Source organism: Eubalaena glacialis, chromosome 2 (genome assembly GCF_028564815.1).
Source record: "Eubalaena glacialis isolate mEubGla1 chromosome 2, mEubGla1.1.hap2.+ XY, whole genome shotgun sequence".
Classification (NCBI taxonomy): domain Eukaryota; kingdom Metazoa; phylum Chordata; class Mammalia; order Artiodactyla; family Balaenidae; genus Eubalaena; species Eubalaena glacialis.
This window is the reverse complement of record NC_083717.1, coordinates 78445734-78459261: the sequence shown is the minus strand read 5'-3', so window position 1 is coordinate 78459261 and position 13528 is coordinate 78445734. Positions and strand designations below refer to the sequence as shown.

Sequence of the window (13528 nt, the reverse complement as noted above, 5' to 3'; positions counted from 1 at the left end):
ACACAGTCCCTGCTTTCAGGTAACAAACTATTGTGATTAGATCAACTCACTTGTCTTTTTCATAGGTGTATTTATTTATTTATTTATTTATATTTTTGGCTGCGTTGGGTCTTTGTTGCTACGTGCAGGCTTTCTCTAGTTGCGGCAAGCCGGGGCTCCTCTTCATTGCGGTGCACGTGCTTTTCATTGTGGTGGCTTCTCTTGTTGCGGAGCACAGGCTCTAGGCCTGCGGGCTTCAGTAGTTGTGGTACGTGGGCTCAGTAGTTGTGGTTCACGAGCTCTAGAGCGCAGGCACAGTAGTTGTGGAGCACGGGCTTAGTTGCTCTGCCGCATGTGGGATCTCCCCGGACCAGGTATCGAACCCGTGTCCCCTGCATTGGTAGGTGGATTCTTAACCACTGCACCACCAGGGAAGTCCCTCATCGGTGTATTTAACTGAAAGAGACACTTTAAAGAATTTGTTTAAAAGCTATAACTTTATTTATCTAGACATTTATTTTGCTAATCTGTCATAGGTAAATAAAGAAATACAATAAGGACACTTTTTTTTTTCTATTTTAAACTTCATTTGTTATTTCTACATATTTTTATTTTCGTTTTACTTCTCTTTTAAGTGTGACCACTCATTTATATCAGGCCTCATTCAGAGCTTTCTGGCAGCTTATGGCTATTGGCTGACTCTCTACTAGCTTTGACCACTTCGCAGCTATAGGACTTCAATACTTGGTGTGAAATCTTGTGGCTCTTTGAATACCAAAAATCTGTGGTTATTTGTTCAGTCCCGTTAGATAAGCTAGCACCTTATTAACTTTCTTTCTGCTAGTTATTGGGTATTCTATGGAAATATTAATTGAACCTTTATATCTGAAGCCCTGCAGCATTTTAAGGATTTAGCAGCTGAAACCTCCCATCCATCTGTCATTTGTTCTGAGGATGTGAGAAAAAGAGACATGGTGCCTGACTTTTCAGAATTTGTAAGACATAACAGTCTCTGAGATGATAGTAATAATGGCTAGGATATATTGTGTGCTTACTATTTGCCAGGTACTTTTCCAATTGCTACTACATACAATAACTCATTTAATCCTTACAACAACCTGTGAGATAAATATTGTATTATTATTATTATCATCCCTATTTTACAGATAAGGAAACTGAGGCAAGAAATGTTACTTTGCCTCAAGTCACACAGCTAGTATATGGCACAGATGGAGTTTAGGCCTGCCAGTCTGGCTCCAAAAATTCCACATTTATCCACTATACTGTACTGTGCAATTATAATAGATAATTATGGTATAATTTAAATGGATAATTAAATAGGTAATTTCAATAAGTGTGAGCAGTGACATGATGGAAATGCTTGCTGCTATGGGAGCTCAGAGTGAGTTCACCCAATTTGGTAGGGTCAGGGAAAGTGTTTCTGAGAAAGTAAATCTTTATTGAAAGAGCCTTTCTCCCCATCCCTTTTTAACTATTGAAAAGAATTGTAAAGAATATTTTAAAATAGAATTAGACAGTGGTTTTCAAACAAAGAAGTAGCCACATAGGTTAGAAAAAACATGTCTTTTCTCAACTTGGGAGCATTCTCTGGTGATTACGCCATATTTATTGGTTGGGTGAAATAAATATTTTAAAAGCTATTTAAAGAATTAGGGGGCTTCCCTGGTGGCGCAGTGGTTGAGAATCTGCCTGCCAATGCAGGGGACACGGGTTCGAGCCCTGATCTGGGAAGATCCCACATGCCGCGGAGCAACTGGGCCCGTGAGCCACAACTACTGAGCCTGCGCGTCTGGAGCCTGTGCTCCGCAACGAGAGAGGCCGCGACAGTGAGAGGCCCGCGCACCGCGATGAAGAGTGGCCCCCGCTCGCCGCAACTAGAGGAAGCCCTCACACAGAAGTGAAGACCTAACAGAGCTAAAAAGATAAATAAATAAAATAAATAAATTTATTAAAAAAAAAAAAGAATTAGGCAACAAAAAAAGTTACTGTAATTTTGAGGAGACAGACAAGAGGAGAGCACTATTATGTAAATAATACTAGGTGCTTTTGTTTTGTTCGATAGAACAAAAGATTGGATTGATAATGTGCAGTGTAAATTAGTTTAAAAATGGTAACAGCTTTGATTGATTAGAGTCTGTTGTCATATTGTAGCAAGGATTAAAGTTTCTAAATTCTGTACCATAGAATGAACGTAGAGAAAAGTATGAAATACATTTTATAGAACATATTTCATAATATCAAAGCTTTTATGAAGTGTTAATGTATTCGTAGGTGGGAGTATTTAAGAATTGCAAATTAAATTGTCATTTAGATATTAGATTTTAAGTGAGGTTTTTGGCACACATTAGATCTGAAACTATGACAAACTTTGTTTGTTTGGCTGCGTCGGGTCTTAGTTGTGGCATGCAGGATCTTCGTTGCAGCATGCAGGATCTTTCGCGGTGGCATGAGGGCTCTTCCTTGTGGTGCACAGGCTTCTCTCTAGTTGTGGTGCACGGGCTCTCTAGTTGTATCACGTGGTCTCCACAGCGCACAGCCTCAGTAGTTGTGGCACGTGGGCTCAGTAGTTGCGGTGAGGGCTTAGTTGCCCCGTGGTATGTGGGATCTTAGTTCCCTGACCAGAGATCGAACCCATGCCCCCTGCATTGGAAGGCGGATTCTTAACCACTGGACCACCAGGGAAGTCCCTAAAACTATGACAAACATTTTTGAGTCCAGTTTCATTGTTCCATCCTCCAGCATCAGTTTGCATCTGTGGATGAAGAACTGTTCCTCTCTTATCTTTTAGGCTGTGGCTTTTCAAAAGAATTTTGTGCACTTAGATAAACCTTTGAGGTTGGGAAAACATACTCAAATTTCTATTTAATTTTTATCTTACATGAATGAAATTATGACTTACTGAAATTTGTTATATTGGTTAATAGTATATGTATATAATTTATGAGTAAATAGATATTGAGGGCCCATATTCAAATCTTGCTTGTATGTGATGACACAGGTTTATAGATTCCACTGTGGGTACAATATGACAATCCCAGATTTTATGATTGGACTAGGAAATAATCTTGTAGTAAATTCTATACTATACATTGCTGTATGTGGTTGCACATGGATAAGAGATAGTACTTACTGTTATTTGTGTATGGTTGATAGAAAAATAATTGTTCTGTTTTCTGAGCACATATTAATAGGGGCTTAGAGATAGATCTTCTCTATGCTTACTGTGATATATGTGATATGTGAAGTTAATCCACTGTGTGTGTACAATTATTTGATGATACCCTGAAACTTAGATTTATTTGTATTATTATTTATATTGTTATATTATTATATAATATTTATATTATTTATTTATATACTTGTGCTTTAGGAAATAGTTTAAAATGTTTTTAATGTTTTTATTTTTAATAGTCATGAAAGAAAAAAGTTCTTATTGCACTTCAAGGATGAAGAGAATTGATGACATGCAAAATTTATCTTTCATTATCCTTTAACATTCAAATAAAGTGTGAACAACATGGCTGACCTACAAATGCATTTCTGTTTGCATTTTTCAAGAGTAATACTGTTGTTTAATAATGATAAACAATATTTCAGTGAGTTTTTTTTGTTTAATAATGATGAACAATATTTCAGTGAGGTTTTTTTGTAGGTTTCATTGTCTTGTTTTGACTCTATGCCTAAGAATGGCAGTGGGAGGGAGTGGCATAGAGAAACACCCAGATGAATGTGAGATAGTAGGATGTCACTTAGCACCTCAAGAGTGTTCAGTTTTAAGCAACAGAGGTAAACTCCAAGGAGTGACTTTAGCTGGGAGCCATTCTATTTTGTATATAGCTCTTGCTGCGTGTGGCTGTGACAGACAGGACTATGGTTGTGGTTACCAGAGGACACCCTTGTGGTCATAACCAAGTTGTAAGTGTCACCAAGATTCTTCTTGAGTGTCTGTCACATGTGTATCAGTGATTCTAAAGTAGATAAAAATGAAACAAAGATTCATTTGGGAGTTAGCACTCCCAGCAGATTAGTTTTAAAACAGAACAGCAGAAGGTGTTGTGACATGCATCCCCAGGCAATTGTAATGATTTGACAGTTATTTAGCCCTCAATTCCTAGCCCTTTGGTTGAACTGACAGCATGCCTGCAAAGATAGTGAGGCCTGTTTCAGCCCCATTAATGTCTTCTTGAATGTTAGCCTGCAGTCTGGGTAATGATAAATGTTCACTGATTGATGATTTTATAGTCCCAGAGGATTCTGGGTGGTTTCTGTAAGCCAAGGCAGTCAGTTTTTGTTCTTGTTTGGGCCTCTTGTAAGATTTTCTGATCTTTACTAAAATCGTTTTAAGTTGGCAAAAGGGTGGGTACCACCTCAGTTTTAATTAACTAGGGTTCAAAGCCTTGTTTAGAAACTATATGATTTTGGAGGTGATGCTGTATTTAGCATGTATAAGAGTCTGAGAACCAGAACAGCTTTTAATCCACTGAGCTTTTGTAACACTTATTGTATTTGTGAACTTTCATGTCTTTTAGGCTCCTTCGCTTTTAAAAAACATGTTTTAAGTTATAAGGATACATTTAATAACAGCTATTGTGAAATAATAACGTTAGCTTTATTGTTTTCATGGTGTTTGCAATTTCATTTTTTAGATTCTTAAGAATTTAACTATCTTTGTGTTTTCTTTTTTACATGGCTCAGTTTCTATAGGAGTATATCTTGTTATACTAGTATTAAAAGGAGTATAAGCAGATCTTCTTTTGCTAAATATTTGTTTGCCATTTACGAAAGGATTCATTTCTAGTATATTGATTGTCGATTTTTAAAAATATTTTAAATAAATCTTGTAATTGCCCAACCCTTTATTGATAGGGTATGGAGGCAGAGAAAGGAGGATACAGATAAACATTTTCCTAATTTATTGTAACTCAGAAATATATTTTCTTAGTTCATCCTTTTAGAACTTTACTTTTGGCTGTAAAGAGATTGTAGGGGTAATTTTTTTTTAAATCTATAAAGAAACTTTTTGACTTTAATGTCTTAAAAGGAATAAAAGCAGCACTTCTGTTTAGTTTTTCAAGTAATGAACCAGAAACTTGGTTAGGAATGACCATTTGTAAGTCTGTATATTAATTAGATGAGTGTCATTATGCTCAATTAGCACGACTCCCAAATAATCTCTTTAATACTCCGGTCTTTTTTTTTTTTTTTCTCTAGGGTTTTACAGACAGCCCTCATTACAGTGATCACTTGAATGACAGTCGATTAGGGGCCCATGAAGGCTTGTCCCCAACACCTTTCATGAACTCAAATCTAATGGGTAAGTTGGTAATTCTCTGCAAGTAGTCTTCACAGAGCCTCTTTGGTCAGAGACATTTTTTATCTCCTTGTCCAGGATGGACACCTAAGTATGTAGAAGAAAGTTCCTAAGTTTCTAGGGGCATCTGGGCTTTCTTTGTTCAGCTAAGTTTGAGGGGCAAGCATTCAGAAATGTGGTTCCTTCTATGAGAGCATTATTGTCATTGCTATCAAAAAAGGAAGCAGCAGTGTTTTAACTGTTAGTTTTGGCAGTGTCTGTGACATCAAGCATTATGTTTTCTGCTCTCTGGGCAGAGAAGCATTTCAGAGACATTTGTTTGTAATTTACTATTTGTCTTAACAGTTGTATATATGTGGTAATTTTAATAAGCAGTGATTTTAGGCAAATTTTACTCATTTTGGGCAGTATTTCTTTTGACACTGTTTGATCAAAACATAATAGTATATTTAAGCATTGCAGCATTTGTTTTAAGCACTTGGGTTCTTATTGGGGATTTAAAAATTTTTCTTCTGCTGCAGTAAAGTTGTACTTTGAACGACATTACCTACCACCTAAACCTGATTATTATTTTTGGCAAAACCTTTAAGGTTAGCCATTCTCTATATCTCCCCCTACTTCCTGCAAACCAGCCCTCCCTTCCTCTCTCCCCCTGCCCTCTCGCTTTCTCATATCAAAGTTTATAGCTATTCAATCTGAAATGATAAGCCCCCAATTTTTTCCCCCCAGTTTGGATGCCACTCTTTTATTAAGCGAGAATTTTACCTTTTTGCAGAACCTGATTCAAAAGAATCTGTTTTATGACATTATTTTTCCTTCTTGTTTATGCTGGGGCTGAGCACATTACAAAAGCTTTATTTAATCTGTCTTACTGGTTGTCAGTGGCGTCATGTTAATATGGAAGGTTTGTGTAATTGACATTGATTTCATTACTTTACTTCTTAAGGACATGACCTATATTGTTATCTTAGAATTGTCCTTTTAAGAGACAGCCATGCTAATCTAAGTGGATTACCCAAATCCAAAATCCTGGTGGTCTGCAGTTTCTTTATAAATGGTTTTGTTTAGCACAGTCTTTGTTTATTCCCCTTACCCTCCATAAAGTATTGAGGAGACAGATTCTGATATTTCAGTGTGGATTTTGCCTAAGGCAATTACCACTTTGAAGCCAGAATCATTGAGTATGACACAAGAGTAAAAATCAGTGACAAAACTTGTGTTTAAAATGGCAATTTGTTTCAACATAAATGAAAATGAAAATCCTGGTATTAAATTTATTATCATTCCAGGTAAAAATCAGAATTAAATATAGAACAAAATAATTATCCTTGCATTTGGCCAGGGAAAACTTTCTAATCTATCTACTAAATTTTCTATCAAGCTTACTATCAAAGTAAAGTAGATGTGGCACTCCAGATAGTTTCCTTTTGTAGTATAACTTTTCCCCAAGTAGCGTTTAATTTATGGTAAACATGGTAGAGCAAACTATAGTCAATGTTTTTGTAATTTCAGATTGAACTAAGCTTTCTTAATTAAGGATATGACTGAATTGTGAAAAATCAGAAATTGCCCTTTTTTATATTTATGTTCTTACCTTTATTAGCTTACAGAGATGACTCTTAAGTTCAGTAGAATTGCATCATTAGTGCAGCTTTGAGCCAAGGTGACTGTTAAAATTGTGGGGTAAGTGTGGGAAATAAATGAATTCTAAGAAGTGTGCATGTCAGTCACTTGCTCTGAGTAGCTGTTGACTAAAAATACTTCTGTAATTCAGTTTGAGGTAACATTTTCTTAGTTGGAGCAATTATGAACATGTGCTTGTTAGTTTCTTCAGTTTACAGATAATTATTAGAATACTTTCAATAATCATCCATACCCTATGTATAAAATCAGCATCTAAAATAAGTCTTGAAATAAAAAAACTCAGATTTATAAACAGATTGATCCCTTCACAGTACAAATGAGAAAAATCTGCATTCATCTGAACTACATTGTGCAGTTAACCAGGTGCAGCTATACATTTTCATTGTACGTTTTAACTACCTAATCTTAAAAATGTTAATTTACCTATAAGAAAGGGGAAAATGACCCTGAAGAAGATTAGGCAGATATTGTTCAAAAGGATTTCACTGGTCTTGGGAATATCTGATTTACTACACTTCCTTCCTTTTATTTTCAGTACAAATGATCAAATGAGATATCTAACAGTTGAGTCTAAGCAATCTGCATGGCAATAGCTAGCTTTTGGAAATGAATGTCCTTTAAATTGTGGAGCACCTCCATACAGCAACAGGCAGTCCCACTTGATGTGACTTGACGTAATTGAACTGTTAGATACCCCCAAATATGGGTTTATAGCACTCAGTAGAGTTACAGTGGATAGATTCACTTTGTTAGCCATTTGATAATTTAGGGGAGTTTTCAGGCTAATAACCTGCATTGTTAAAGTAGGACTGAGATGTGCATGGCAGTATTAGCAGCATTTGGAACTATTGATACCTAGTTGTCATAATAGGTAAAAACTTCAGAGTGATTCTGTGAATGATGAGTGCTCAGAAACAGTTAAAGCTAACTGGAAAGCCATAACATGTTTCATCATTGCTGTCAACATATAAAAACACCATCTAAGGGGGGGTGGAATTGTATGTCTAGGGAATGTTGTTATTTTTCGTATTGTGTTCAGCGATAAGAACATTTGCCTGAAGAAATAGTGGATTGTAAAGTGCTACTATCTTTCGTGATGGAGCTCTCAAATACTTTAATGATTTTGTACATTGCAAAAATGAGAAATTTTATCTAACAAGGGTTGATAATGATTCAGTAATGAACAGTTTGCCACAGAAACATGCACTTCTATATTCATTTAGATATTTTGAAGTGTTTTACATGGGAAGTAAAACTCTTATGTTGAAACAGTGTTTCTTTTTAATGAATTCCAGAATTATCCTGTTGATATATCAATATGGAAAAGGGGGTTTTTCTTATGTTTCAAGTGAAATAAGTACATCCTTTTGGCACATCACTAAGTAATTAGCATCAAACAGTTCTGTACTCTATTATAGTAAAACTGCAAAGCTTTGACAATAGCAGTGAATTGCAGTAGTATCACCAAAGAGTCTTATTTATTTCTGTCCTCTTCCAGCTTTGGTCCATTTCTCCACCCTTGGGCCCTTCATTAATTTCAGTAATATTTGCTTTCCTTTACCTGTTGTTGATTAGATGTATTTTTGGTGATGGTAGGAGTAGTTTATTAATTGGACATAGAGACAAATTATTTTATAGAATTGCCTCCCTTTGATTCCCAAGTTATTGTGGAATAAACTACTCTATCTACTCCTCCATGTCTATCAAAGCTTTACTTATTTTAGGTGGTGTGTGCATGTACTGTCAATGGGAAACTTAAGATAGTACCTTCAATTTTCCTTTTTTCTGAGACCTTCATTTGTGTTCCTTTCTGAGACCTATATTGCCTCTAGAGATGTTTTGCTAGTATTGTATCTTTTAAAAACTGGAAGCAACATGTGGTGGTATAGGAAAAAATACAGGGCTGAGAGTTAAGAGGCCTGGATTTTAATCCAGATCCTGAAAAATAACCTTCACTTTTCAGATAAGGTATTGCTGGATCGTCTCAAAGGCCTTCTGTAACTCTAGAATTTTATAATTCTGTAATCTCATGTAATATCTTTTATTCAGCCCTGGAAAAGGCTGCAACTAGAGTTGTAATTGGTATTTTGCAAATGATAAAGCTAAGGTACAAAAAAATTGTGTTTTTTCTTGAGGTCATAGAGTCAATAAGCAGCAAAACTGAATGTAGAGCCCATGTATTCTGACTCCCAGTGTTCTTCCACTAGGCACGTTAGGCATGTAAGGTACTGGTTCTTTCTACATGACGCCTTCAGGGTTGCACTAGCTCAGCATTTTCCGAAACTATACGTATGGAGACACTGCTTTTGAGAGATGACTATGAAAAAAAGTTCCATAGGGACATAACTTTGGAAAGCATTATATATCACATGCCCCCTCTTAGAGATTGAGATTGTAGTTTGGGGTACTAAAGGGATTGTACTTTGGGGGAAAAAGGCAGGGAGCTTATTTAATTATGTTTAGCCCATCACATTCCAGAATCAGATGATGCACAGTAGCCTTTTTGTAAAAAAGCATCGTTAGCTTATGGGAAACTAGTTTTCCATGGAGCACACACTGGGACATGTTTGTAGGTTGTGTTAAGGGAAAAATAAAAGATAAAATATGAGAGTTCTTTGAAATGTAAAGTGGCACAAGGTTAATAATACTGCTGGATATACTTTTATAAGTCATTTTAGGCATCTTAGCTAATTTAACAGGTTGGGTCCAGTTGTTGCATTGTTAAACCTCTGTTTTGTAAGTATTTGACTTATAAACAAACCAACTGTCCTTCCATTGTTGTTGGAGTCTGTTTGCTCAGCCCTGCCCTTCTTTACCTGACCGAGTTTAAAGGGCCCCCTCTGTTAGCAGCTACTGCATTTTATTTTCATTTCATTGTGGATTAAATAAGTTTCTGTGGGCTTGTCTGGGAATTTAAACCCAAGTACACTTTTTTCCTATATATTCAGTATTTCAAACAACCAAATTTCAAAGAAAACTCTTTTATGTACTTGATTCTGCCTACACTATACTTTATGATTACTCCAGAAATCTCCTCAAGTTACAAAAAAATATAGAATCACCATTTTCAGAATATCAAAACATAATAGAACTCTGCCTTCAAAAAGATCTCTAACTTTGACATACAGAAATTCTTTCGATAGGTGAGATAATGAAAATGATTATAATTGTGCTTAGGGGAAACAGTATAGCTTACTGTCTGGTTTGACAGTATTTCATAAGGATTAGGCCTTCATACTTTGTCCAGTGTTCTATTAACCCCAAGTCTCAATGAAGGATGAGTTATTATTCATTGATCTACGTTCTCTGATCTTTGGATGCTTATAAACACAAGATGTTGCAACTGGGAAAAACTTGAGTGAACCAGACTTAGTTATTGAAGAAACCAAAACCAAGAAAAATGAAATGAGTAGTTAATTAGGAAACAGGGATCTAACCCTCCTGATTCTAACTTAGCTCACAGCCCGCTTCTACTGCACTGCTTTTTTTTTTCCTTTTTACCTCTCATGTTCAACTATTTGTTCATTTGCTCCTTTTTCTACATTACAACTTTTATATCTTTTTCTTCCTCTGGCTACTGCTTAGACTCTCATTAACCAGTCTGAATTATTGAATACCTTTTTCTTTCTCCTTCGTGTGTACCCATCCATCTCTTTATTCTGCCCTAACTGTGTGAAAATATCTTATAAATAACAGAAATTAACTTAAACTGTGTTCAACAAAAAGTGGTATTTATTGACTTACTTATCCCAAATGACTAGGAGTAGATTGATTTTAGGCATGGTGGATCCAAGGGTTCAATCACTGTCATCTGATCCCCCTCTTTCCCCTTGAAAGTGTTAAGAAAATGATATAAAACTGGAGAGGCAAACTAGGCAGAGAGGAGATTTGAAAAGTGGGAAAGGGTAGAGTGTGGTGTCCTTGTCTCTTGCTATCTACTTCTAGGTCCTACCTCCAATCTTTCCAAATTGTTTTACATTGTCCTTTCTGGCTACCATATTACAGGTTACCTTATTCCTTAGTGGTTTGGGATGTTTTCTTTCAATGCATATATGCATTTTATTTGTAATACTCTGTTCCTGACAACATCATTTCTTTCCATGTCCCTACCCTGCCTCCTCAGCCTGAAAAGCAGCCTCTTTTCATAGTTAAAATGACTTGATAGCCGTTCTTTCTGAAACCTATCCCGTAAGCCAGAGATGAGCTAATGGTTTCTTTTCTACCCAGTCTGGGAGAGACCAAACAAGTACCTCACTTTGAAAGAGGTTCCAAAGTTTCAGGGGTACTCCTGTATAGATTCAGGTCCCTTTTATCTAAGAATAATTAGTCCTGGCGTGAATTATTTAAGAGAATTAAATAATTGCTTCAAAGAGATGTCAAGATTTTGGAAGATAGAGAGAAAAAAATGTTTGGGGCTTTATTTTGAAAACTAAAGCTAAAATTAGAAAGTAATATTAACAAAACAAACCATAAAATCTACTAGATTTTAAATGAACAAACAATTAATTAATTGTTGAATTTTTTGGTGTATTTTTTTCTTCAGAAAATTGTATGGCATTATAGAAATGTCTTTTACTTCACATTTGAACCTTGTTGATTTTCTCTTCAGTTATTAACTGACTCTAGTTCAGTTAGGTCCTAATCTGTCAATGGCTTTTGTGTTTGATTAAATGATTCTTTAACATAATTTTAAAGGACTTGGTGAAATTTTTAGTCTCTTGCATGATATTCAACTCTCAGTGTATTTCTTTTGTATTTGCTTTGTATTATGGGTTATTTAGCAAAAGATTGACCAACAATGCCATTGACTCAGGCCTGAGATAGGCACACTATCTGTGAGTGATATTTCACTGGTATTTTTTTCTAAGTTATCTGGTCATTAGTGAATATTTTCATCAGGCCACAACATTGGCTTAACTCTGCAGACTTGCAAAGTGGTATCTCCAGGGAGTTATGTAAGGAGGATCACCTTTATTTGTATTTATTTACCCAATCCATTTGTTCATCATCATTCATGTGTTTATGCTCTATGGTCAACAGTAATCTTTACTGATCTGCACAGTTTTATAGTGGGTCAGTGGCACAAATCTGATATATGGTTCTTCCTTGAATCTTCCCATTGTTTGTGTCTGATTCTCACCAAGTGAACGTGAACTCTGAGGATATTCTGAGTTCTCCTTATAGTGGGGCGCATGACAGGGGCTGTGGATGCTTGGTTACTAGAGAGCAAAAGAATGGTTTTTTTCATTAAGAAATTTCTGTAAACCTGACAGTTTTCCTTGATGTGTATAATCTCAGAACCACACCATGGCACACAGTTGAGAATTTGGGACATTATTTTGATTAGGAAAAGTCCTAGAGCAGCATTATCAGACCATGTCTTTGATGTGGTAATATTTCAGATTCACTGCTTATGGTTATAATAATGTCTTTATCATTTACTATAGGTTTTCTGAGCATTTTGTTAAAAATAAATGCTATTTAAGTATTAACTAAAATTCTCATAGCATGTTTGCACTGGAATGGATCTTAGAGGTCATCTAGCTCAGTGATTCTCAATTGGGAGTGTTGAAAAATACATGATCGTCATAAGGACTGGGAGTAGGGAGAGGTGTGACTGGTACTCCTTTTACCTTGAAAACTCTGGAACCTCTTTTAAAGTGAAGACTCAGTACTAGGTTGGTTAGTGATCACATGTTTAGGCAAGCTTTAATTAGCTACAAAATAAAAGTGAATTTTTTAAGAATTTGAAAGCATATCTTGAATTGCTTTGGTTTAAATTATAGAAGTGTTATTGTTTGAAGGTATTCATGGTAGTTACCATCAGTTGTATAGTCTTTGTACTATGTGGCTGTTATTTAATAAGCCTCACATTTTAAGTAAAAACTGTTGCTTAATTTGAGTGTCAATCCACTATTTTTATAATCACCTTCACATCTCAGCTTATTCCTTTTTTTCTTACAAAATTCAGCCTTTGTTTTTCATAGCTCACATTTTCTATGACTTCCAGGTTGGGTTTGTTTTGGTGTTGTTATTTGGAATTTTAGGTTTTTAAGAATAGTAGAATTTGCTGTTCTACCTGTATTGTGGGGCTTTCTCATATGTATGGCTATGTTTTTATGTAATACTGTCCTCTTGAAAAATATTTTTTGGCTATTGGCATATGCATGGTGTAGTGTGGTGAAGTATGTAACAGTCATTCTTAAATTACTTACTTGTTTTTCACTTTGAGAATACCTCTGGGGGGTTGTCAGACTCCTCAGATTGTATGAACTTTCTAAGGAGTCACAATTAAATGAGAGTGGAGTTCAAGGCCACTTCAACTTGTTGAAAGTTAAATAAATTCATTTTATTTATAGTTATAAATTTTATTAATTTCTATTACATATTTTTCTATACTGATTCCTGAGATCAGGGGTTAGCAAACCTTTTTGCAAAAAGCCGGATAGTAAATAGTTTAGAGTTTGCAGCCCAGAAGGCAAAATCAGTGATAGTATGTGTAGGTACTTATATAACCATTTAAAAATGTGAAAAACTATTCTTAGCTCATGGGCTATAAAAATAACAGTTGGT

General features: G+C 35.5%; 1 protein-coding gene across 3 annotated transcripts in view; it reads left to right on the top strand.

Annotated features, from left to right (window-relative positions):
* The window catches only part of TCF12 (transcription factor 12), a 371138-nt gene that overhangs the window by 177055 nt on the left and 180555 nt on the right, over positions 1–13528 (top strand). For all 3 annotated transcript variants that reach the window (XM_061180287.1, XM_061180286.1, XM_061180288.1), the window contains one exon: positions 5212–5314. In XM_061180287.1, the coding sequence (XP_061036270.1) occupies positions 5212–5314 (103 nt within the window). The remainder of the gene's footprint in view (positions 1–5211; positions 5315–13528) is intronic.